At 49.2% G+C, this 27,061-nt stretch overlaps 1 protein-coding gene across 2 annotated transcripts in view; it reads right to left on the reverse strand.

The window, feature by feature from the left end:
* GSG1L (GSG1 like) overlaps window positions 1–27,061 on the reverse strand; it is a 212,168-nt gene that overhangs the window by 59,141 nt on the left and 125,966 nt on the right. For both annotated transcript variants that reach the window (XM_036824315.1, XM_036824314.1), the window contains exon 3: window positions 18,892–19,044. In XM_036824315.1, coding sequence (XP_036680210.1) covers window positions 18,892–19,044 — 153 coding nt within the window. The remainder of the gene's footprint in view (window positions 1–18,891; window positions 19,045–27,061) is intronic.

Here is a 27,061-nt window from a genome sequence, read left to right on the forward strand (position 1 = left end):
GTGGGCTGCACATTCCCCGAGTCCTCGCTTCCAAAAGCATGCAAAGGATGTGGCAGAATTTCAATCACCGCGACCAGCCTCAGCAAGGTCAAGGACAGACACAGTCTGCGCCCTCAGCCCTACCTCCTGAAGACACACTGGCTGCCCCCCAGCTGACAGGTCCTGGCTCCCTTCTAGAATCTTCAGACCCCTCTGCAGGTCCCTGACTTGCTTCTAACACTCCAACTCATTCATTCAACTAACATTGGTGAAGCATTCTCTATATGCAAAGCATTGGATCAGCCACTGGGGATACAGCTGTGACTACGGCATGACCATTCCCCCAAGGCTAATGAGGAGGACAACATAAATAGTGAAGGAAAATCAATGATTACAAATACCAAAATAGAAATACATACAACCACGGTCGAAAACTGGCAGCCCATGAGCTGAATCCAACCTGCAGATGTTGGCTAGAGCTGTAAAAAATGATGAATTTTTTTTGGCCAACATTTAAACATCTGGAGGATTTCCATTAAAATATGGGAGTTTGGCCTTCTCTGGTAAAAATCAGAAACTGTGGCAACATTGGGTCCACATTTCCCCTCGGTGACCCTCAGCTGGAGCTGATCAGAGCCATGCTGTTTAGTGAGGACCTGTGGTGGCCGAGCCTCACAGGCTACAAGGTGCCCAGGGGGCCACCGTCTCCCTGTCCGCTGCCTTTGCCAACCCTGTAATATTCCCACCCACTCATGCATCCACTTTTCCTTCCAGGCCACTCAAGGCATTTACATTTTCAACCCCTGGAAAGGACCGGAGGGAGAGAAGGGGTCAGTTTTACCTGGGCTTGGGGAAAGGCTTGGAAGGGGAAGTGAGCTTCGAGCTGGGTCAGGAAAGATCGGCATGTGTTCACCAAGAGGGGGCAGGGGGAGGCGGGGAAGGAGAAAGGCAGCCTGGACAAGTAAAGAGCCCAAGCAAAGGCAGGGAAGAGAGGAACAGCCAGTTCTGGGTCTCCCAGTCCTGCTGAGTTTGGCACTGGCTGCTCTGATGGGGCTCCTGACTCAGGAACGTCCCAGGTGTGTTTCTGATCTCCTGGGACCTGCCACGGACAGGCGAGAGCAAGGCAACAGGTGATGCAGACCACAAAGTGTAGGGGACATAAGAAGGGGAGGTTTCCAACCATATCATCTGTAAGCCACCTTGTAACCCTTACTGGAATTTTTTTTTAAACTTCTTATTCTGAGATAATCATAGAGTCACAGGAAGTTGCAAAGAAATGTACAAGGACGTCTCGTGCACCCTTCCCCCAGTGTTAACACTTACCCACCTTGCATGGTCCTAGGGTACAATATCAAAGCCAAAAAACTGACCATGGCACAATCCATCGTTGACTCAGGTTTCACTAGTTCTGCATGCACCCGTAAGTGTGTGTGTGTGTGTGTGTGTGTGTTCACTTGTGTAGCCTGGCATAAACACCACAATCAAGATATTTAACTGCACCATCACTAGACACCGGTCACATTGCCTCTTACTAGACACACCCATCTGCCCTCCATCCCTAATCCCTGATAACCACTAATCTGTTCTCCATCTCTGGAGATACATTTGTTACATAAATGGAATCATGCAATATGTATCTTTTTGAGATTGGCCTTATTGACTCAGCACAATTTCCTTGAGGTCCATCCAAACTATTGTGTGTATCAGCAGTGGTTCTTTTTTTTTTTTTTTTTTGCTGAGTAATGTTCCGTGGGATGGATGTGCTGCAATTTGTTTATTTACTCACTCACTGAAGGACATTTGGTTAGTTTCCAGTTCGGGGCTATTACAGATAAGGCTGCTATGAACACTCTTGTACAAGTTCCTGTGTGAAAATAAATCTTCTTTTCTCTGGGATCAATGCCCAAGAGTGCAATTCCTGGGTCTCCTGGTAAGTCTTACGGTCAATCCATCTTTACTTTTGAAAATAACTGCTGAACTATTTTCCAGAGTGGCTGTACCATTTTACATTCCCACCAACAATGTACGGGGTGATCACCTTTCTTGATAACTGGACTTTTATTTAAAAACAAAAAACTAGAGTTCTCACCGGGAACCCAACCTTTCTGCAGTCTCAGCCTTTCTGTGTCACCCCAGGACTTTGACACCCTGGCATCCCATCATTGTCAGCCTTGGACAATGCCTGTCTCCTCCCTCTGCCACCCCCAGGCCATAAGCTCATAGAAATCGGGGGCCAGGCCCCAATCAGGCCTGCAGTCCTGGGTCCAGCATAGGCACAGGGCATAGCAGGTACTCTGTGAAGGAAATTAAATTGCACAGAAAGTCTAAGCAAGTCAGCAAAGACCCACAGCCAACAAGTCGGTTAGAGAGGAGGGTAGATGCCAGGCCCCCAGGTCCCAGGGCCATGGTTTAACTCACCTTCAGGCAGGCTCTACGTGAAAGTGCTCAGCCTAAAAGGTCACTGTCATCCTAGCACACGCAAGAAAAAAAAAATCTAACTGTGTAGAAAGCACAGATGTACATCATGTGTGTAAACAGATACATAGTGTATCTGTGGAGTTAAGATTTCATGAAGGGAGGGGCAGTTAGGAAAAGAAAGTGTAAAACGTGGAACAAGAATGAACGTAAGGTTGAGAAACGCTGTCCTGGCTGCACATCTTGGCCTTCCACCTGTGAGTCAGAGGGAGGCCTCCTGACTGGCAGAGCAGACCTTCCAAAAAGGCACTTTGACCATCTCACTCCTCTGATCTAGAACCATCACTGGCTCCCCACTGCCTCCGGGGGAGAGTCTGAACTGCCCAGCATGGCCGCCTCTCAAACCTCATCTCAACCCACAGTGCCCACGCCCACCACTCACGTTGCAGCTGCAGGAAACTACAGGTTCACCTGCACTCTCCAAGCTCTGCCATGCCTCCTTGCCTTCACACCTGCTGTTCCTTCTGCCTGAAATGCCTTCCCCCGATCCTTTACCTGATCTTCCTTCAAAGAGCATTCAACTTGTCACCTCTGTGAAGGCTCCTTCACCTTTCCAGGTGCTCCAGGTGGCCTGCAATGCTGTGTTCACCCTTCTATGGCATCTTTAACACATCAGATTGTCACTAAGGTATGTCCTGGATGGTTTCTCCAGGCTAGACTCTGAGTTCCCTGGAGGCAGGGGTTGCATCTTACTCACCTGCAGCATTTAACGGGCATCTCAAGTTAGCATGCCCCAGATCTAAACTCCTGATCCCTCCAAATGTTCCACTCACCCAGTCTGCCCAACCTGACTGAAGGAGACTCCATCCTTTCAGTGGCTCAAATCCCTCTCTCTCTAAATCTCTCTCTTAATGTCCATCTCCATCTCCCCTACATCTGATCCATCAGTGCAGCCTGTTGTTTCTACCTCTGAAACACATCCAGAAGCCAACCACCTCTCACGCTTCCACCACTGCCCCCCCAAATCTAAGCACCCACATCTCTCACCTGGACCGTCATGGTAGCCTCCTCACTGGTCTCCCTGCTTCTGCCCTTCTCAACAAAGCAGCCACTGTGGTCCCTCTAAGAATAGATCAGATCGTGCTTCTCTGATCAGAACGCTCCAATGGCTCTCCGCCTCCTTGGGGTCAAAGCCAAAGTCCTCATCAAGGATAAAGCGGCCGACAAGGACTCCACAATCTAACCCCCAGTCTTCCTGGTCCTTCTTGACCTTCTAACACTCTCCACCTTGCTCATGCCACCCCAGACAGGTGGCTTCCATTCCTCAGGAAACACCAGACACACTGCTACCCCAGGGCATTTGTACTTACTGTCCCCTCACTCTGAAATGCCCTCCCCCAGATAGTCCCACAACTCCCTCACTTCTTCCAAGTTTCTACTGAAATGTACAATACCTCTGCTGGGAGGCCTTTCCTGACCACCCTGTCTACAATAGCCCCTCCTTCCACCACTCTCTATCCCCTTACTTTATTTTTGTCAAAGCATGTATCATTACCTGACATTATATCATCATATTATCTTTGTTTATCTAATTATATGTCCATCTCCTCCACCAGATTGTACACTCCACAAGAACAGTGATTTTGTCTGTTTTGATCCCTGTTGTATTTCCTAGATCTAGAGCAGGGGTTGGCAAACTATGGCCCACCCACCAAACGTGGCTGGTAGTCTGTTTTTGTAAACAAAGTTCTTTTCCTCCTAGTTGTACTGAGATATAATTGACAGATAACATTGTATTCGTTTGAGGTAACTGGTGATTTGCTATATCAAATCACGTGATGATGTATGTATAGATGGTCCCCAATCTATGATTTTTCAACTTCACGGTGTTGTGAAAGTGATAGGCACTCAGAATTCTGAATTTCCTCTTTTCCCAGGCTAGTGATACGTGCTTCTTTCGTGATGCTGGGCAGCGGTGGCCACCTCAGCTCCCAGGCAGCCATGCAATCACGAGGGTAAACAACCGATACACTTACAACCATTCTCTACCCAGACAACCATTCTGGTTTTCACCTTCAGTACAATATTCAATAAATTACATGAAATATTCAACACCTTATTATGAAATAGGCTTTGTGTTAGATAATTTTGCCCAACCGCCGGCCAATGTAAGTGTTCTGAGCATGTTTAAGGCAAGCCAGGCTCAGCTTTGATGGTTAGGTGTATTAAATGTATTTTCAACTTATGACATTTTCAACTTAAAACAATGGGTTTATCAAGACATAACCCCCTCACAAGTTGAGGAAGATCTGTATTGCAAAATGATTACCACAATAAGTTTAGTTAAAATCCATCACCTCACATAGCTATGATTTTTTCTTATGATGAGAATTTTTATGATCTACTCTCTTAGTAACTTTCAAATATATGATACCATATCATTAATTTCAGTCACCATGCTGTATATTAACAACCCCAGGACTTATTTGTCTTATAACTGGAAGTTTGTCCTTTTGACCACTTTCACCCATCTTACCCAACCCAACCTGCCTACTCTGGCAACTACCAACCTGTTCCCTGCATCTATGAGTTCTACTTTTCTTTTTTTTTTGATTCCACATATAAGTGAGATCATACAGTATTTGTCTTTCTCTGTCTGACTTATTTCACTTAGCATAATGCCCTCCAGGTCTAGCCATGCTGTCACAAATGGCAGAATTTCCTTCTTTTTATGGCTGAATAATATTCCACTGTGTGTGTGTGTGTGTGTGTGTGTGTTTGTATATATCTCACATTTTTCTTTATCCATTCATCCATCGATGGACACTTCGGTTGTTTCCATGTCTTGGTTATTGTAAATAATGTTGCAATGCACACGGGAATGCAGATATCTCTCAAGACAGTGATTTCGCTTCCTTCCAAGAATTACCCAGAAGTGAAATTACTGGATCATATGGTAGGTCTATTTAAAATTTTTTTAGGAACTGCCATTCTTAAAGTTGTTTTGGAAGATGACCGTGCCCATCATTTACATATTGTCTACGGCTGCTTTCAACAGCAGTGTTGAGTGACTCTGATGGAAGACCCAATGGCCTGCAAAGCCTAAAATATTTACTCTCTGGCTTTTTATAGAAAGAGTTTGTTGACCCTGTTCTAGAACAATGTCTTATATGTAGGAGCTCAATAAACATTGGTTGAATGAATGAATGAACCAATAATTGCTATCGCTATTCTCGGAATTCTACTGTTGTAATTCATTAAGATACACACACACACACACACACACACACACACACACACACAGAACTGTATTCCAGACTTTATTCAACAGTAGAGGGTCCCCAAGGTCTTTGAGTTGGAGAGGGGGTTAATCGTAGGATTAACTTTGATCATGGGTCTAGCACACAGTAGGGGCTCAGTAAAAATTAGTGTCTTTGCCACCGTTTTCTTGCTGTGTCTCTTCCCTCCTTCCCCCCACCCCCTTGCCTGTCTCTTTCTCCCTGTGTGTGTGTCCCCCTCCATCCTAGTGGGTCTGTCCATCTCCCTCTGCCTCCCCCAGTCTCCTGCTCCATCTCTTTCCTTATCAGGGACCTTCTACTCTCCTCTCTTCCCCGCCCCCTCCCTCCTAGCCCTGGACAGACTGAGACATGATGAGCAAGTATTTCCCATGAGAGGACCCGTCTCAGCCCTCACACACCCAGAATGCACCCCTCTGCCTTCCTGACCTCAGGGCATGACTCCCCACGTCCCCATCATAGTCACAACCCGGGCACATCAACAACTCCCACCCCTGCCCTCCAGGTCCTGCCAATCCTTCTTCTCTCAAATCCATCCCCATCCCTCTCTGTTCCCACTGCCACCATCTCCTTGTGGCCAGACACCCACATAGCCTCCTAGCCGGGCTCCTGGATCTGTGCCCACCCCTCTCTCTACCCCAAGAACCGTATTTCTAGAACTCGCCCCTGACCTTACCACTTCTTTGCTTAAAGCCTCAGAGGTCCCCAACTACACCCCCACTCCGGCAAGGCCCACATTTCCTGGCCCGGCATCCACAGCCAGTCACAATCAGACCCAAGTTTCCACTTCCCCACCCTTGCCCAGCGCACCCATGTCCAGCAACTCCAGGGAGTCACCTTCCCTGAAACTTCCTTACTGAAAACCCCTGATGCCTGGCTTCCTCCGTGTTGTTCTGCTAGGAAAACTCAAGCCCTGCACCATCCGCCTCTGCATCTCGTCCCCAGCGCTCCCTTGTTTCCCAGTCTCCTCCCATGGCCACCTTCTCACAGATCCTCTGACATCCCGCCTGGATGGGGCCTTTGCATTTGCTGCCCCCTTGCCTGGAGCACTCTCTCTCACCCCCTCCACCCCCGCTGCCTCCCCACCCAGCTAACTCCTCCCATCCTTAGGGCCTCTGGACGGGCCCCTGAGCCCCCAGCAGCGCGTGGTCTCTAGCCTTGGGACTGTCTCTTCATATCACAGTCCCAACTGCTCACTAGTTCACTGCTTCCCCCACTAGACACAAGCCCCCGAGGGCAGACAGCTTGCCTGGTTGTTTTCCTGGTACCTGGTACAGAGGAAACGCTCTAAGACTCTTTGTGGAAGGAAGGGAAGAAGGAAGGAGAAATGAAGGATGGATGCCGTGTGTCCCTCCGGCCTCTGCATCTGTCATCCTGCTTCCTCCCCGGCAAGGGTTTTCACACCTTTCCACCCATCCTTTAAGGCTAAGAGAGTCTTTCTCTAAGTGTCTGTCAGCCCCAGGGTGGAACTAACACTTACACCCGGCGAGAGGCTGCTGGCACAGCCCCATCCCCCAGCTCCAAACAGTCCCCACCCTGCCTGGCCTCCCTCCCTGCTGCCCAGCTGTCAACAACCACAAGAAAAACAAAGTCCAGATGAAAGTCAGCAACTCAGAGTCAAAAAAAAAATTTTTTTTTAAAAAGAAGCCCCATTGTTCCAGCAAGCCGAGAGAAACAGAGCGGAAATAGACCAAGCACTGGACTAGGAGAAAAGGAACAATTCAAAGGAGTGACAGCCGGAAAGGGCTGGCACTGGGGTGGGTGATTTCTGCCTTAGGAAAGAGGAGGGGAAGATGTGGATTCTTTTAAGAAGAAACTCAGAGAATAAGGCAAGAGCAGAGCCCCCAAAAGTGGGTGAGCAGACAGTTTATCACCCGAACCAGGGCGCTTCTGGGAGTGAAAGGGGCCCTGTTAATAATGCCGCTGGGACTGTCCTGGGCACACCTGGACACACGGTCGCCTACGCAGAAGTGTAGAGCCTTGTACCCGATCCCATCGGTGTCACTGTTCTCACCCCAACTCTTCAACAAACAAGACCGAGAACGTGCTGCGTGTCTACCCGCTGCACTGGCTCTTCATGTGGTTCAGGGGATGTCATTTCATCACTCAAACCCATCTTGTGCAGATGCTACAAGATGCTGTAAGTAAGTTGGCAGACCACGCAGTTTCAACGGGACCCAACTATGGTTTGATCTGATCTGTCTGGTTTCAGAGTCCCTGCTTGTCCTATTGGGGCGAGTTGCAAACCCCAAAGCTCAAACGCTAGCAACCCCAGTGTGAGGGGTCTGGCCCCCGCGTGTCGCCTCTACGGTGCACTTCTACATTCAAGGAGAATTTTCTGAGGGCCAGGCCCTGGGGATACAGCAGCGAAGAAGACAGCCGCGGCTCTCAGGGACCCCACTGTCCAGGGCAGTGGTTCTCAAGCAGGAGTGATTTTTGCCTCCCAAGGGACATTTGGCAATGTCTGGAGACATTTTTGGTTGCCACGACTTGGGTGGGGCACCTCTGGCATCTGGTGGGTAGAGGCCAGGGAGGCTCCTCATCACCCTACCACGCACAGGACAGCCTCTCTCCCCCCACAATAAAGAACGATCCAGCAAAGAGTGTGCCACCGTTGAGAAAACCTGGTCTGAGGAGCAGAGATGGGGTGGCAGACAAGCAAGCAAATTAGTATGTAAGTTCTCTTATCCATTCAACAGATATTCATTGAGTGCCCACCATGTTTTAGGTGATGCTCAGAAAGCAGTATGTGCCATTAAGAAAAACAAGCAGGGGATTTCCCTGGTGGTCCAGTGGGTAAGACTCCCCGCTCCCAACGCAAGGGGGTCAGGATTCGATCCCTGGTCGGGGAACCAGACCCCGCGTGCATGCTGCAACTGAGTCCACATGCCGCAACTAAGAAGTCCGAATGCTGCAACTAAGAAGCCTGCATGCATGCTGTAACTACGAAGTCTGCATGCCGCAACTAAGAAGTCTGCATGCCGCAATTAAGACCCGGCACAACCAAAATAAAGAAATAAAGAAATATTTTTAAAAAGGAAAGAAAAACAAGCAGGAGGGGATGGAAACGACTGGGGGAAAGGAAAGAGCTCCTAAGGAGATGCCATTTGAGTGACAGCTGGCTGAAGGAGGAAGTGAGCCAGGCTCATGTGGGGAAGGCAGCCCCACGGAGGGGACCACGGGCCTGGGCAGGACCAAGCTCAGAGAGCGTGAAGACCAGCAAGGAGGGGCTGATTGTAGGAGATGAAGTTAGAGAGGACGGCAAAGGCCACATTTTGTGGTCTTGGGATGGAGTTTAGATTTTGTTTACAAAAGTAACATTTGACAAATACCAACTAGAAATGACAAAAACAGACTTTGTAAAAAAAAAATCCCCTAAAATGTCCAATGAGGCGAAGTGAGAAAAAAGCCTTCTATATTTAAAACTCTAAAGGAGCTGGAACGTTATCACACGGAGAGCCGTACACTTGATGAGTATCAACTTGAGGTCAGTTGCTAAGTATGCAAAATGACCATTTGGCAAATAGCTGTGGCGGAATATTTTTAGATGGTAATTCATGCTTTTTTCCCCTGTATTTTCCCCCCGTTTCCTTTCGCTTCAAACAGTAAGAGGCTCTGGACTTCTTCGTCCTAGAGGTTTTGCAGCAAAGAGGGGAAACCCATCTGCAAAATCCTTCCCTCCTGGCTTTCATCTTTAGAAGCCTTAATTTACCAAGGAGATTAGGACAGGGACCTCTGAGTCAGGGAGAGAAAGAGTGAGCTGTCTTCTAGTCCTTAGGACAAAAAAAGGGTTGGGGACTTCCTTGGTGGCGCAGTGGTTAAGAATCCACCTGCCAATGCAGGGGACACGGGATTCGATCCCTGGTCTGGGAAGATCCCACATGCCACAGAGCAACTAAGCCCGTGGGCCACAACTACTGAGCCTGTGCGCTAGAGCCCGCGAGCCACAACTACTGAAGCCCACGCGCCTAGAGCCCGTGCTCCACAATGAAGAGTAGCCCCTGCTCGCCACAACTAGAGAAAGCCCGTGCACAGCAACGAAGACCCAACACAGCCCCCCCCAAAAAAAAACAAAAGAAAAAGGGTTGGATTGTCCTTGTCTGGGGCGGGAGAGGATGCTGAGGGTCTGCAGTGATGTTTTGTTGGCTAATACAATGTTTTAAAACATTTTGAATTAAAAAGTTAAACCTAGGGTTACTAGGTAACCCAACAATTCCTCTCCTAGGAAAACATATGTCCACACAAACACCTGGACATGAATGTTCACAGAGGCATTATTCGTACTAGCCAAAAAGTGGAAAACAACACACATGTCCATCAACTGACAAACAGAGAAATAAGATGTGGTGTATTTGTGCCATGGAATATTATTCGGCAATAAAACGGAATGTAGTGGTGATACATCTTACAACTTGGATGAACCTTGAAAACATCACGCTAAGTCAAAGAAGCCAGTCATAAAAAACCATATAGTGTATGACCCCATTTATATAAAATGTCTAGAATCGGCAAATCCATGGAGATAGAAAGTAGATCAGTGGTTGCCTAAAGATGGGGTGGGGGTTGGTGGAAAATAGGGAGTGACTGCTAGCGGGTATGGGGTTTCTTTCTGGGGTGATGAAAAGATTTTAAAATTAGATTCTGCGACGGTTACTAAAAGCCTTTAAACTATACACTTTACATGGGTGAACTTTACGATATGTAAATTCTATCCCAATAAAGCTGTTTAAAAAACATTTTGAATTAAAAATCAGGAGATTTTCCTATAAAAAAACCAGCTTTGGGCTTTCCTTGAATGCCGTGCATCTTCCCCCACGGCAGCAATGGGGTGCTGATGGGGCGTGCACTCCCAAGTTTGCCGCCATCCCCACATCCACTGCTGTGTTACATCTGGACAGCTTGACTCACTTATGTCACCTACATGGTCCCTGTAGGCACTGCACTTGAGACCTCTGATCAGGAGTGATGCCACCACAGGCACTGAGGTCACCAGCCCCCTTCTCCCACCTCCCATCTGGCCCTAGAAGCAAAGAGCTCTGGGGACTGGAAGGGACCCTGTGAACAGGGCACTAGAGAAGGCTCAGTGGCAACCTACATGGACCCATGTAACAGTAAAGCACATGGGCTCTGAAGCCAGAATCGCCACATACTAACTCTGTGCCTCAGTTTTCTCAACTGTAAAATGGGAATAATAATAGCACCTACCATCGTAGGGTTCAACAGAGGGAATATGTTTAGAACAGTGTCTGGCATAATAAATGCTCAATAAATGGAAGCTATTGAGCCCATAATTTCTTATCTGCAATTTCAAATTCCCAGAAGTTCTGAAATCCAAAAGCTTCTTCATAATTCATCTGGCCACAAAATCTGACTTGGCCTGAACTCGTTTAGCACCAAAACCTGACCTGAATGGACGTGAGGCTATTGACCGTCTTTATTTATCCCCCCTAGAATGAATATTCACGGGTTTCACTGTGTTTGCTTACACAGTGCTGCCCCAGCCCCTACTGGGGTGTTATGTAATGGATGGTTTATGCATTACGTTACCTGCCCAAATCTGAAAAGTTCCAAATTCTGGAACACTTCTAGCCCCAAGGGTTTCAGATCAGGGACTCAGCTGTATGATGAAGATGATAATGACAAAGATTAAACCCCACCCCCTCTTTGTCTGACACTGCATAAGACCAGACAATTGCAGCACAGCCCCAGGCAAAGGCAGTAGGGAGTAAGCCCCTCAAAATTCTGACAATAAATCTTCTACCAGCCCAGGAGGATGGGAGCACAGAATCAAAATGAAGTTCTTTTCCAGAAATGAAAGAAATGCAGTGTTCCTTGCATGCCTGGATTCAGGGTATGAGAATCACACAGGCCAGGTTAGCCTTAGAGGACAAAACCTCACCTTGTCCTTGGTTTAGCTCCCAGACCTCGTTGGGTGTCTCTTCCTTTGGCTGGTCCTGATTTGTATCCTTTATGACGATACTGTAACCGTAAGTATAGTGCTTTGCTGAGTTCTGTGAGTAGTCCTAATGAATTATCAAACTTAAGAGGGTCATGAGAAAGCTGATTTGAAGCCAGTTGGTTAGAGGTGAGGGTAGCCCGGGGACCCCCTGAACTTACAGGTGGCACCTGCAGTGGGGCAGTCTTGCTGGGGACCGTGGCATCTGATGGCAAATAGCGTCAGAATTGTATTGCAGGGCACAAGTTAATGTCAGAACAACACCCTTTGCCTTGGTTTGTCCTCACCCATACCCACACTGGCCGGCACCAGAGGTCACCTGCAGCTTTAGTTGGCAGCTCTAGTGCATGTTGGTGGCTTCCTTCCTCAAACACTTTCCATCTTAGGTGGCGAAGGCTAGAAATGCTGGGGGAGTTACTGACTCAGGAGTGCCCCCTAAACCAGTGATGGATGAGAGATGGTGAATAAATTCCACTGCTTTCTCACCCCTTGGGTGTCCTACACAGTCTCTCAGAGGGTCCCCAGCAGGAGGGAAACCCAGTTGCCCCCAGTGGTCACCCGCCTACCAACATTCCCTTTATTGGCCCTCCTGCCTTCTTGTCTTACAAATCCACTGTCCGACCATACTTCCTGGGATCACTTCCCAAGTAAACTACTTGCACCCATATCTTCACCTTAGGGTCTGCTTTGGAGGAACCCAAATGAAGACCTCTACCATTCCTGGGGCTCTTGAGTCCTTTAGCTCCACCGCTGACCTCCTGATAATCTCCCAACTTGACAAGCCAACCAATTCCCAACCACTGGGACTTCCAGTCAACGATGCCTTTGGGCAACCACTTGTCCACCATTGCATAGTAATCCTGCTTGGTCCATGGCTAAGCCCACGCCACAGGTGTGCTTAGAGACCCAGGCCCGGCTAATCACAGTATTTCATCCTCTGGCGTGGTGACTGGCTCAGGAATCAGTCTAGGAACCTAGCTGGTCTTATCATAGTCCTCCTTGGAGTTTTGCAGGAGGTACTTGAAAGGAGTCCTCTCTGCCTCTGGAATCTTAGGTAAGGCTGGAGCTGCTTGTGACTATCCACTCTCCACAAGGATGGGCCTGACTGAGACAGAAGCTAAAAGAAGTCAGAGTTTGGAGATACAGCTAGATTCCTGATGACATGATCGCCTGGATGCAGCCACGCCTGAAGTGTAACCACCCTGTACTTTTCAATTACATGAATCAACAGAGTTCAGTCACGCCCCCCACCAACTTCTTCCTTTAGCTAATTTGATTGGGTTCTTGTCACTTGCAAGCAAAAGAATCTTTTAACGATATTGAAAACTCATTTCTCTGATTTAGACCCTCTGCACTTTTAGACACAAAAATACACAAAAGTACTTGCTCTCTCAGTTATGAGCAAGAGACCCGGTCTGGCCAGGGCAGAAGAACTGAACAGAGGCAGCTATGGGCAGGAGATTCTTTTTAGCACAGGCCCAAGGTGGCAGGGTAGCTAGTGGAATTAGTGTCTCAGGAAACTCACCCTAAAATACAATGGCAGTTTACAGTAGGAAGTTACAGATCATCACACCAAGAGTAAGCTCTAAGGAAGAGCCAAGGAATGAAGTGAAGGGTGGACTGGGGAGGAATTCAAGACCACAGGCAACCTCGCTTGGGGGGAGCTGCTATGACTGAACATAAAACAAACAGATCTAAGCTTCCTGGCAGCCAGTGAAAGGCAAACCCGATGGGTTAACCAGCTTACATTCGCTCACAGAAGGCAGCCTCAGACCAGGTCGTAGGGCCAATGGCTCTATAAAATTGCCTTCCTGGAACTCACAGGCTTCATGGCTCATGGGGCTGGAGGTGGGTCCAGAGGAGCAGGTAGCACTTTGCATGCCTCACAGCTTGGTTCCTGAGGATTCTGGTGGTCCCACGGGTGTCTGCAGCGCAGTGGGGTTTGCCTGCTTTGTCCCTCAGGCCCCAGGCCTCCGGATCCCCAAAGGTCTATCCAAAACCCACGGGTAGGTGTCCACCTCGCAGGCTTGCCCTTCAACTCCTACCTCACCTTGAAAATAGCCCCTGAAATTTTTTTAAAGTGTATGTAATGGTTAAGACTTTAATGCTTCTCAATCAGCATTCTTAGAAGTCATTCTGAATGCATGAGATTAGAATTCCTTCAAAGAAAAACATACAAGATTCTAACTTGAATTCCTAACCTAAGTTTCCACTAGCCCTGTATTTTTTGGTCACAAAAGCATCAAAACATCTCCAGTCCCATCATACTCCATTCAATTGCCTTTCAAGTTTAAGATATTCTGTATTTTTAAAAAAGAAAATTAAAATAAAAATTTTCAAATCACACATTATGTATACAAGGTTAAGAAATTAAATACAAGATTAAGAGCGGTGTACTGTGCAGTGAAATATACGCTTTATGATGAAGCCAAATATGCCAAGATTACATAAAAGATAAGGTTCTAGTTTCCCGGATTCAAAGAGCTACCTCATCCTTGGTCATTTTTCGTTTTATCGCAAAATTTCCTTTTCTCGATACTTAACAAAATAGACTCTTGCTGACTTCTCCATGAGGTCTGATTTTTTCCTGGAAACAGACGTTCTCCTCTTCATTCCAGTGCAGTTTTTACTAAAAGCCCACCTGTGTTAGCCTGACCATTCAGGAGTTCTCCAAATGACCTTCTTTTCTTCCTAAGTAGATCAGCCTCATTTTTCGGAGAAACTGGGGAAGAACAGACATCTTCCAGCCTGCTTTCACATCCCCTCCAAGATACAAGACCCTGGCCGCTGGGGGAAGAGACAGTGGCACAGGGAGCCCCATCTTCTCCAGCACCTCTGCTAAAGCCACAGGACAGTGTGGGCGGGGGGGACCCTGGCAGCTGGAGCCGCACCCCCGTCTGGAATTAGTCTTGCTCAGGCCTGAGGGACGGAGAAAAGCCGTGGCCCAGCGCAGGACCACATTATGACTTTCAAGGGCCCCAGGCACTTTTGACTTCATGGGCCCGTTCCTCCATAAAAGAAATATTAAAAATTACATTTTATGATGGCAGTGGTATAAAAAACACCAGTCCAGTCTAGATTCATTCTTATGCCTTCATTATTATTCTATGTTTTTCTTCTGATTTTAAAAGCAGTCAAAATTAAAGCACTTTGTGGGTCCCTAGAAGCACCGGGAGCTCTAGGCTCTGGACCAGCGGACCAACAACATGTACAACCACCCTCCTGCCAGAATTGGGAACATAGCCCTGCTGGCCCTGCCCCACCACCCCTTCTCCCTCGGCTATAGAGTCCAAATCCCTCACCCCAGCCTCACTGTGACAGGGCTGGTCCCTGGGGCCCTGATCTGCCCTTCAGTTTATTCAGGGACATCTAGGAATAATAATAACAACAGTGACAACCTGAAGCCCTGGGGGCCAAGCCCTGCTCAAAGCACTCCATGTGGCAGGCTCTGGGTTCAACCACTGGCTAGCTATGTGACTGCTGGCAAGTCAGTTTTCCCATCTGTGGAATGGACGTAATGTCCCTCCCACAAGGACACTGAGGAATGAAGATATTAACACGTGCAGCAGGCTCAGCCCAGTGCTGGTGCAGCATGGCATCTCAGTCCGTGTTGGCAATTACGATTAATCCTAACCCACTGGCTCATTATAATAATTAATTATAATAATTGGCTCCCGTAGGGGCTGCCCTGCCTCTGCTTTCTCCGCTACCCTAGAAGGCGTTGACCTTGGGCTGAGGACCCCTCGGCGTGAGCTGGTCCGGCAGCATCACAGCCCTGGCAGCAGCAGAGCCCAACCCTCTCCCCACATGGACTCAGTCGATGGGCTCTCCCCCACCCTGCTCGCCCACTCCTTCCCCTCCCACAGCAACAAACCAGAAGCCCACCCGCCTCCTCCAAGCTTCTCACCCTCCCCAAACACACCCTCCCCAGCTGCTCCCCCACCCCCAGCTGCCTTGTTCTCAAGCGGCTCCTGAAAGGCCAGCTTCCTGGTTCCTCCAGGCCAGGCAAGTCAGGGGCTCGGCTCTCTCCTGGTCTCATGTTTCTCCCAGGCATGAATACAGAATCCTTTCTCTCCACCGCTGGCTTATCACATCATCTGGCTGCTACATCCTTCTCAGTTACTGTTTTCTGAGGACTTAAAAGTCTTCTCCCTCCCTGCCCGCCCGCCCGGTCACTCCTGCAGTACGATCCTGAGAAAACAGCAGAGGGCTTTGAAGCCAGCAGGAGCCGGGTTTAACCCCAGCTCCGCAACTGACCAGCTGTGTGACCTTGGGCAAGTCAGTTAACCTCCCTGAGCCGTGCATTGTTTGTCTGCCTGAAATTACGGAGATGATCTTATTTTCTTTAGCAGTGGGACTCCCCGCTAGAAGGAACCTGGGGTTTTTTGAGGGGTGAAAACTTTGATAAGCCCTTTGAGGTAGGGGGAATGAACGCCCTACCCGCTTCCCCACGAGAGAGGCTTGAAGAACCAGAGACAGCTGCCTTGGGCTGGCCACCAGCTTTTGTTTTGTGACAGGAGTAAGCAGGTTGAGGGGAGGGCTGGATGCTTGGGATAATGGAGGGGATTCTTTGATGCTTGGTAGAGAGAAAGAAAAGGAGAGATGAAACCACTGACAAGGAGAGGAGCCTGGACACCCCGCAGCACCTCACACCCGACTTGTTCGAAAGGGACCCATCATCTACCCCACCTGCTCTTTCCCCACCTTCCCCATCTTGGTGGTACCATCCCATCCTGGCCAAATGCCAGCCCAGATCAGGGGTCTGGCCATCTGGACCTAGGGGTCCCTCCCCAGAATAATGTTTTCAGCTCCATAAAATAAAATAAAAGGATTATAGAAGAAACCAGTTATACTGAAATACAATTAGCAAAATATTCAAACAAATGTGTTGTATAGTAATGTACGTGCCTCTTCATTAGCATGTTAGATAAGATTCAGCGGAAGCTCTCAGAAGTACTGCCCTTTTGAAGGAGTGCATTTCAAGATATGTGCATATGAAAAACGTGGTTCCTACTGGTGACTGCGTCACAGGTGCCGCCCACGACTGTGATGCATTACCTCCGTTCGTATTTGAAAGATATTCTAAATGTCAGTTACAAGTTAGAGAAATAAAGATGTAACTTCTCCCCCATCCAGGTTCATGGACTCCCTGAATTCTGTGGACTCCACACTAGGAACCTCTGACCTAGAGTCTCGGTGTTTCCATACCCACTCATTCCCGCCCACCTCTCCTAATCAGTCTGCAGGCACTGTGCCTGCATCTCCTATCCCCACAGCCACTGCATGGGGTTGGGGCCTCACCCTTTCTCACCTCCTGGCCGGCCTCCTCACCTCCCTTCTGGCTCCACTCCTCCCGTGCTGCACCCTGAACCCTCATCCCCAAATGCAAACCTGACCGCATCACCCTTTGCTCTGGATTCTTCGATGGCTCCCTACTGCCTGCATGATAAAATCTACAGACCATTGCAAAGTACCAAGACCCCTACCCAGCTCTCCAGCCTCATCTCTCAACACTCCTACTCGCCTGACTTTTCACGTTCCCATTATTTTGAACTACGTGAAGTTTCCAGAATATGCCACCTCACTAAGCTTTTTCCTATGCTGTTCCCTCCACCCAAAATGCCCTCCCCGAGTTGTCCATCAAGGCAAACTCTTCAAGTTTTTTTCCAAGTCTCAGCTCTAATGATTGCTTCCTCAGGCCCCACCCCACCCATCGGCACCCCCTGGGCAAATGTAGGTGCCCCCTTGCAGGGCTCACCACACCCAGTTCATGAAGGTCAACTTGCCACGTTACAAGGGTTTGACGAGTCTGTGTCGCTACAAGATGGCAAACTTCAGGAGGCCAGGACTGAGTCATTTTTTTTCTTTGACTCCCCCAAACCTAGTACCGACCCCGGAGCCCAGGAGGCCTTCAGTGAGTGTCGGTTGAGTAAATGAATACAACATGAAAAAAAAAAAAACTGATTTCAGGCATAATAAACGCATTTAATAACAGCAAACAAAGAATAACCCATCTCTCGATCTGGAATAGCTGAAAACAGGGTCACGGGGGAAGGGGAGGGCGACCAAAATCGACACTGTGCTGTGAGGATCGCACTGTTTTTCTTTTCTTCCCTTTACTATTCTGGTTAGATTTCCCACATCCTGGGAATGACAATGCGCATGTTTTGATCTATGCAGCATGCTATAATTTCTTGAATTCCGCTCTCTATTCTTTGGGAGAGCCTTCTGTTATATACACATACCTCAATTAGGGGGCGATTATTTCCCTTTACCAAAAGGCTCATCGTTTCGGTTTCATTAAATAGAGAGTTCTTCCAGTGCATGAAGAATACGATTAGATTTATAGAAATTCAGTTTACATTTGGCTTTTTAGGAACAGATGTCGTACACAGCCAAGCCACTGCTCTGTCAGGCTTCCTGAAGTTATGGTTTACAGGCTCCTTTGACTCCCTTCCGGCAAACTCCTGGCTTAACCCCTCATGACCCAGGTCTGCTGAGGCTATTCGGGGCACCTGGCCACCTAATCCAATGACCTTTGCTTGGAGCCTTCCGTCTCCACCTCCCTGAGTCATGCTGCCGCCACCGATCATCCAATTTTTCCTAAAACCCTCAAAATCCTTGGCCTTTGTCCACAATCTCTGTTCACCCCACCCTCACCACTGAGATTCCAAATGTGTTTGTTCATCCAGCTTCCTGCTGGCCATCTCCCCATGGAGGTCTCAAGGGCAAATAAGATAAAGCAGATGAGTGATGTGCCCACCACCCCCAGCAGGCTGCCCTTTCATATCCCTGTGAAAGACACCACCGTCCGCCCATTTTCACGACCATCTCCCTTTCCCTCGAGCCACAAATCCAATCCATCACCCGCCATGTGGCGTTCATCTCCTGAATACATCTCCAGCAAACCCATCTCTCTCTCCCACGTGTGTTAAGCTCCATGAAGCACTGGAATTGTCTGTTTCCGTTCATTACTATAACCCCATACTTATTAAACACATGACCTGGCACACGAGACAGTCAGTAAACACATGCTGAATCAGAGAATAGGGGAGCAGACAAATCCTACTTTACAAATTGTAACACTGAGCTTCAGAGAAGAGAAGTGATTGGCCCACGGTCACCTAGGTGGACCAATCAGGACTTCGCCCGAGGGTGGCTCCAGCTCCCGCATTCCCCTCTGCTCTGGGCACAGGGTTGGTTCCGGTGTGTTCTTGCCCCACTGCCCGAGGCCCTCTGCCTTACCTGAGAGCACCGTGAAGACGGCCGCAAAGGCATTGAGCTTGAGCCCGTCGATGACATTGCTGGAGTGGAAGAGCTCGAGACACATGAGGCTGAAACCAACCACCAGCAGGAGGATGTAGAGCACCTCGGAGACGACCGACAGCCACAGGACCCCTGCACGGAGGAGGCAGGGAGGTCGTGAGATGGGCACGCACAGGGCGGACTCTCCCTGGGTTCGTTCCACCCCACACCCTTGGGTTGGGGGATCAAGTCGTTTTAGAGAAGACCTCGGTTCTAGGGTGGGTCCTGATTAGGTAAGGCGATCCTGGCCAGCCATCCTCCTCACCAGGACTGCCTCAGGAACCCCAGCCTAAGTCAGCCGGAGCGTGGCACTCTCAGGATGACAGTTACTGGTCCAGGGAGGCATGTGACCAATAAGCGGGTCCATTCAGATCGGAGGGAAGAACTTCCATCCTGTGGCTGGATGGGAGGCTCTCTTTCTCTTCTCATCTGTTACATGACTGCCACTGGGAGCCATCTCATGGCCCAGAGAGCACCTGCCTTAGAATGAAGCTGACACTGGTTGCTGAGCAGAGCAATGCAAAGATGACCTCACTGGGTCACGCAACCACCAGCCCCGAGAGCTTCCCTGTGGCTAAGCTGGCCAGTATGATGTTGTCTGTTACCTGCAGCTATAAGCATCCCAACTCTTACACACATCATGCTTGCCCTCAAGGTACACCTACATTTTTATTTACCCTGTTCCCTACTCCACTTTTTTCTAGAAACCACCACTGCTATTCCCACAGCTTCAACCTTGTGGTTCTCTTGGGAGCTGCCATGTTCTGCTGTGGTCCCACCCCACTGGGCACAGCTAATTGATCCAATGTGATCACGTGACCTAGAATTGGCCAGTCAAGGCCCTTCTCCAGTAATCTGTGCTTGGAACCGACTGAAGTAGACAGGAAGAGAGGCCCAGATGGGAGTCCAGGCACTCTGTCAGTATGAGCGACTGGTTCCAGCTGTTCCTGAAGGCCAGCTGCACCCCATCCTGCCAGTGTTTTGGCTATCCAAACCTTCTTTTTATTCCCTAAGATAGCACAGCTCCCTCTTCCCCCAAATTGGTCCAAATTGGGTTACCATCATTTGCCACCTAATTTAGGGGGCATCTTCTACTTCTCCCATCCTACATTATTCTTCCTTCTTCCTACATGCTTTTTATTTGAAGAACCCCTTTCCCCTCTCAGTCTGTGCAGTTTAGTTGCATCAGATTCACACCCTGGCTCCATGACTCGTATCTGTCCAATCAGAACTCCGTGTCCTTCTGACTCTAGTCATTGGTTCAGGAATGAACCTCTCTGTGCCTCAGTTTCTTAACCTATAAAATGGGGATAATAATAACTCCTATCTCATAGTACTGTGGTGCTGCGAGGATTCACACAGCAATGTAATGAGCTTGTGCTTAGCATATAGAAGAGCTCAGTTCATGTGCATCATTACCATTGCTGGATGGGAGGAACACGGTGGGGACTGGAAATGGAGCCGAGGGGTCCTTGAGTGAGGTCAAGGCTAGAGACAGTCAAGAGGGAGAAATGACACTGTGGGAGCAGACACGACTTCTGAGAAAAAGGGTGGCGACTAGGAGATGGAGCACATCATGTGACTTACCTTCCAAGCCACACTAACCATGGGTTTTGAGAAGGGACAATGGAGGGACCAGGCCTGGCCAGCCGGAGATGGACCCATGACGCAAATCAGTTCAATGAGTCAGGCACAGGACTTTTGCTGAAACTACTGGGAAAGAAAATTCCTTTTTTCCACTGGGTTTGAGGCTGGGAAGATGGAAGGATGGAAGTGACTGCATCAAGTAGCAAGGGCCTTCCTGAGGGCAGAGCCAAGGCCAAGGAAGGCGGCACCAAGAGATGGAGGAAGACCGTGTCCTGTGACATTGAGCCCCCAGATCCAGCCACGCCTAAAGCTGCCAGTCATCTGTTCTTTCAATCATATGAACCAAGAGATCCTTGTCTTTGCCTAAGCCGGTTTGGGGTAGAACTTCTGTCTCTTACAACCAACAGTCCGGATCTTCAGTTTTTCTTTTCTCGGAAGCTGTCCTTCCCTACCTCTCTGCCTTTGCACAAGTTGTTCCTTCCACCTTAGTGCCCTAGGGACACCCGATATACACCATTCAGTGAAGGAAGCAAACAAACAGCAATGTCTGAGCCCCTGTCTGTTCCGTGATGAAGGATCCAGATTCTCAAACACCCACTATCATTCCTAATGCAACGGGGCTTTCAGGGCTTTGAAGAACTTTTTTCTTTTCTTTTCTTTTTTTTTTTTTTTTTTGCTACAGAAATATCGCTTCTCCTGGGCAATCCCTTGGATTTCTGTGAGAGAATAACGTGCTCTTGGCAGCCTGCATGTTGTTAAAACATCCCCTGGCACCGTACACTCGCAGCCTCTGAGGCCCTTCGCTGGCCCCAGGCCCACCGGGCAGCGAGGAGGAAGGCAGGAGGTGCAGGGTGAGCTGGGCCATGCAGGGGGGCGGCTGCCCTCGGGGAGGCCTGCTCTCCCTCCCAGCAGCCTTCACCTCCAGCTGCCGTTGCCCTGCGGGTGGGCGGAGCCTCAACAGGGTGAATTTGCAACAACTAGGCTCACAGCATCTGTCTGCAAGTTACAGCCCACCCCAGCCAAGGAAATTAATAACTATAGTAAGAAGCGGAATTGTTGCTGAGGTTATGCTAACAGCAGCAACAATGTCACAGTAAGGGCCAAGGGATATTAGGCGTTTATCACGTGCCAAGTCATACTGGACAATGTTAATGTTCTACCCAATGTCCTTGCACCTCTTTTTAGTGTTTCTGTCTTTGCAGGATTGTCTTTGGGAAACTGGACTACATCTTGCCCATATTCATTCAGAAAGTGCCTGGAAGCTTATATTTTCCTCTCTGTTCTGTCGTCAACCAGTGGCCGACTGGGGTAGTCCTGCCCCATGGCTCTGGTGGAGACCACCCTGGGTGGTGACCCACACTGCAAAGCTCCCTCGGGGCCAAAACTGAAGCTGCCCTCTCTGGGCCCTGGCCTGACATCACCCCCTCACTTGCCTTCCTCCCTTCCCCGTTCTGCTCCCCCCAATTCCCTTACCATTCTCCTCTGGGGCATTTCCTTTATAAATGACTTGCACATGGATCCTCAGCCCAGAGTCTGTTTCTAGGGACTCTGGCCTCAAACACCAGCATTCACGTGCATGATCTCCCTCAATCTTCCTGACAGCTTTGCAAGGCAGCAATGCAGCACCCATATCACAGATGGGCAAACTGAGGTTCGGAGGGATTAAACCACTGGTCTACACAGCGGGACGGTGAGTGATATAGTCAATCTGGGTTCAAACTCAGGCCTCTCTGACTCCAGAAACCATCATGGGTGGGGAGGTTGTAACCTATCAGGATAGAATGGCCACTTTGAAGTCATATCGGGTGAGTTGGGTTCCCTGGCGATGGCTCTCATCTGCATGCACTCCAGCATCCCAAAGAATTTCTGCATCAGAATTCTCGCAAGACGATGGCCACGGAGTGGGATTATGGTGGGGGAGGGGGTTCTCAGTGATCCTGAGCCCAGCTGGCCACCAGGTGTGGTGGGGAAGGAGGTCGCAGGGAAGAGCAGATGGCTCTTGAGGATGCTGGTGACTCAGGCTGGGACCTGGGACCTGGGACCCTTTGCTGCAATGCTCGTACCTGGACAAAACCTCTTCAAGCAACAAAACACAAAGAAACTATAAAGGACTAAAAATAATTGTGCGCATTGGCAGTTGGGGCAAATTATGATTATGGACAACAAGATACGAAGAGACAAAAACCCCAACTGCTACTTCTGAAGAGCCAGGAGCCAAAGCACAGTACTGCGCATGCCCCTGCACACAGCACCACCAAGGGGGTGGGCAGACCACCTAAGCCACGCCTCTGGCCCGACCCCTGGACCCGCCCCTACCCTCACCCCATATAAGGAACCAGCTGGCCCCACCCCCACCCCACCCCCACTCCGGGAGCCAGCGAGCAAGGGAAACTAACTGTTGCTTGTTTACGCTCCCTCTTGCTGTAGCAGGGATCCCGGTAAAGCCTTGCCTGAATTTCTTGTCTGGCCTCTTATCAATTTCTATTGATTAAGGAGGCCAAGAACCCCGGTTGGTAACACTGGGAACCAGGCTGGAAAAGATGGGTTTGACCCATGCTGCAGAGGCAGGTGCAGTCCTAAAGGGCTTAGCAAGGGAAAGACATGCAGGGAGGCTTGCTCTGGAAGGGGGCTGGCTGGAAGACCCGCTGGAGGTTTGGGCCGCGCTCCATGAAGAGATGGTGGTGGCCTGGGCCGTGGCAATGATGGGGAGTGAGGACAAGTGGGGAGCTTGATGACTCCAGAGGGCTGGGCTCCGTGGCCTGCTGACCCATGAATGCGATGGCAAAGGCGAGGGAGGAGTCCAGAGTGGGGCCATATCTCCAGCGCAGGCATCTGAGCAGACAGTCATCGTTCCTCAGTGAGAATGGTGCTAAGGCAGGAAGGTGGTGAGGCCACTCCTACACGTGCAGAGTCTGCAGCAGCTGCAGGACCTCCAGTGGGGATGTGCAGGAGGCAGCTGGAGCTCAGACAGGGATGTGGGGACAGTGGCAAGACATGGGCTCTCACTAAATGTTTGCTGTGATTCTTAAAGAGATGGATGCCCCAAAAAAGCATTTAGAGCAAAAGAGAAAAGGGTAAGAAGTAGAATCCACAGGAACATTAATACTCAAGGGGAGGGGTGGGGAGGGGCTGTGAAGGTGTAGTGACACTGTGGGTGTCCCACCCATCCCTGCCGACAGCACTTCAACGCACCTGCCACCTGCCAGCACCTCTCTGCCCCAGGGGTTGCCCTGGTCACCAGAGCCTACTCCCCACCTGCTGGGAGACTGACACCAGCCTGCCCTGCACCTCTGCAGCAGCCCTCAACCAATGCCTGATGTGAGCTGATGAATAAGTACAAATTATATGTGTGTTTCCCACTGTAATAGGGAAGAACAAATCTGACTCCATACTGGATTGGTTTCTTTTCCTTTAACCTTTATACTCTATTGCTTTTGCTACAAGTTAAGAATATCGCCTATAGCCTGAAATACACAGGATGGCCCATTCTCAAGGTTCTGACCTTTATAGGTGTAACACTTATCCATTCATGTAGAGATAAAAAGTTGCAGAACAAAGAAGAACATTTGTCTTGTTGGAGGTTTACAAGAACATCTGACCTGACCTGGACAGTTGCAAGAACAAAGGATTCCCCTAGCAAGAAGTTTGCAACAACAAACCACACCCCCTCCCCTTTCAGTATAAAAGTAGCTTGAATTCTAACTTGGGGGGAAGATGGTCCTTTGGGACACGAGTCCACCATCTTCTCAGTCTGCTGGCTTTCGGAATAAAGTCGCTATTCCTTGCCCCAGCAACTCTATCTATTGTCCTGCCATGCATGAGCAGTACAAGCGTGGACTCAATAACACCACCACCAGGGGAGAGATGGTGTTAAGTGTGAAGAACCACAACATTAAATTGTCTCCATCAAAGAGTGAAAACGCTATCGCTTTTCCATTATTTTTAAAATTCTTATCAGCCCGATCAAAAGAGTCTCGCTTGGCGATAATATGTCCTTAACACTTTCCTAACACTTGTTAATTGTTTAAAACAACGAGAGGGCTCAGATCTTCGGCAGTTCCTAAGCAGACTTGCAGAACATTTTGACAGTTGCCTTCTGTGCTGGGGACTCTCCATCACCCCCATCCTCTCCCTCCCCTCCCAGGCCACAGCTCTCCACCCCTCTCTGCCCTACTCTGGGCCCCAGGGGACTGACTCCTTAGAAGGGCATCCCCAGGCTCCCTGGCCCTCTGAGTCAGCAAGGGGGGGCACCAGCTGGAAATTGGCACATGGGAGGAGAGAGGTCAGCGTGCTTCTGCCCTGCTCCCTCTCTCTCTCTGTCCACTTCTCTGGCATCAGCTTCATCCTCTTGCCCATGACTACAGCTCCGTTGTCACGGCTGCTATTCTTACAGACCCCAGAACACCGTTCTTGCCCTTTTCTCCTTCCTGTCCAAGGCTGGTAACGGCTCCCCTCTGTCATCAGCCCTTGGGGGCCTCAGATTCTCTTAACCCTTTCCATGCCTCTGTTAGGAGTTCTTTCATTCAAGTGCCTTCATTTGAACCATTTGGGAGATTCTGTTTCCCGCAGAGAGCCTCCCTGGCACATCATTTTTTATGGCAAGGAATCCAATTAGAGGAGTGATCTTAGCCAGTGGTCCCAGAGTAGGCCCCGAATAGCAGCAGCAGCAGCACTTGGGAACTTGTGATGCAAATTCTTGGGCCTTACTGAATCCAGGAACTCTGAGAGTAGAACCCATCTGTGTCTTTTTTTTTTTTTTTTTAATATATTTATTTATTTATTTATTTTTGGCTGCTTTGGGTCTTTGTTGCTGTGCGTGGGCTTTCTCTAGTTGCAGCGCGCAGGCTTCTCATTGTGGTGGCTTCTCTTGTTGCAGAGCACGGGCTCTAGGCACGCAGGCTTCAGTAGTTGTGGCACGTGGGCCCAGTAGTTGTGGCTCGTGGGCTCTAGAGCGCAGGCTCAGTAGTTGTGGCGCACGGGCTTAGATGCTCCGCGGTATGTGGGATCTTCCCGGACCAGGGATCGAACCCGTGTCCCCTGCATTGGCAGGCAGTTTCTTAACCACTGCACCACCAGGGAAGTCCCCCATCTGTGTCTTAGTGGGCCCTCCAGGTGATGCTGATGCACATTCAAATTTGAGCATCACTGATCTGAAGTCCCCTTTCAAATGTATGTAGGAAAAAGAGAGTCGACTTGTGCGGGGGAGGGGATTGAGTCAATAAATGCTAGACCGTAGGTGTTGGTGTCTGGCCAACAGAGAGAAGGTATAATGGGAATAATGAAACAATCGGGAATCATCGCGTAGTGTCTGGTCTAAAATCAATGCCCACTATTAGTGTTATGGAACGCATGCACGTGTGAATAAAGGAAGCTGGGAAGGACAGTGGACTGGCAGCCTCTGGGCAGGACCAGCGGGGAGCCTTGGTGACACCCGGAAAGGCTCAATAATCACAGAGATGATTGCTTCAAGTCTCTGAAACTTGCTGCTAATGGCTCAATTTGCAGCTGAGAACTGGTGACCTCCCAGGGCAGAAGAAATGAAATGATTTCTCATCAGGTGCGTGGCCTGTGGGGTGACAGCTAATCCTGTTAGCTGCACTTTTTGCCTTTTTAAAAAACATCTTCATGACGCCAGCTCTGACCCTCCACTGATGCAATTGATGGGTTTGCAAGAACCATTTCCCTTTTGCCCGGGAATCCCTCCCTTGCTAAGACACTTTCCAGGGCCAGCTCGTTGGCTGAGGGGAGAGTCACAGGCGGGAACCGTCTTGGATGTGTGACCTTGGCTGGGGGCCTTAACCTTTTGCCCTCTGTTTCCTCAATTGAAAAATGGGCATGATAGACTTGTGAGCATTAAATGAGATGACATCTTTAAGTCACACAAGCCTGACACTTGGAAAGTATTCAAGAGAGCTAAGTATTACTATCACTTCCTAATTAGTATAATTATTAGCAATTACAATAATTACAAGAGGCAGTGAGGCATAGGGGTGAAGAGCCAGACGTGGGCCAGGCCACCTAGATTGACACTAGCTCTGACAGTTACTAGCTGGGAGACTGAGCAAGTGGTATCACACACTGTACCTGTTTTCTCGCTTATAAATTGGGGATCGATCTAGTACCCACTTATGGACTGTTGTGAGGATAAAGCAAGTTAATTGATAAGTGCTAAGGGCAGTGCCTGGCACATAGCAAGTGTTAACATAAGTGTTAGTTACTGTCACTATTATTGTTGTCATCGTTGTTATTCCCATGGGACGTAGCCAAGGAGTAGGCAGCCTGGAACAATTGCATCTCAGCCACCGGACAAATAAAACTCTTATGGCGGGGGGTGGGGGGGGCGGTGCACAGGGGGACTGTGGTAAAATCATATGAAATCCCAAGATGCAATGGCATTTTAAGAGAAAACATTTTTCCTCCCCAAATCCATCAGTTTAATACGTCAAATCAATAAGTCGTGGTGCAGTGGCCGCTGGCTGTGTGCTCGGTGACACGCCCCCTGAAACCCAGCATGTTAAATCAT

Source organism: Balaenoptera musculus, chromosome 15 (assembly GCF_009873245.2).
Source record: "Balaenoptera musculus isolate JJ_BM4_2016_0621 chromosome 15, mBalMus1.pri.v3, whole genome shotgun sequence".
In the NCBI taxonomy this organism is placed as follows: Eukaryota; Metazoa; Chordata; class Mammalia; order Artiodactyla; family Balaenopteridae; genus Balaenoptera; species Balaenoptera musculus.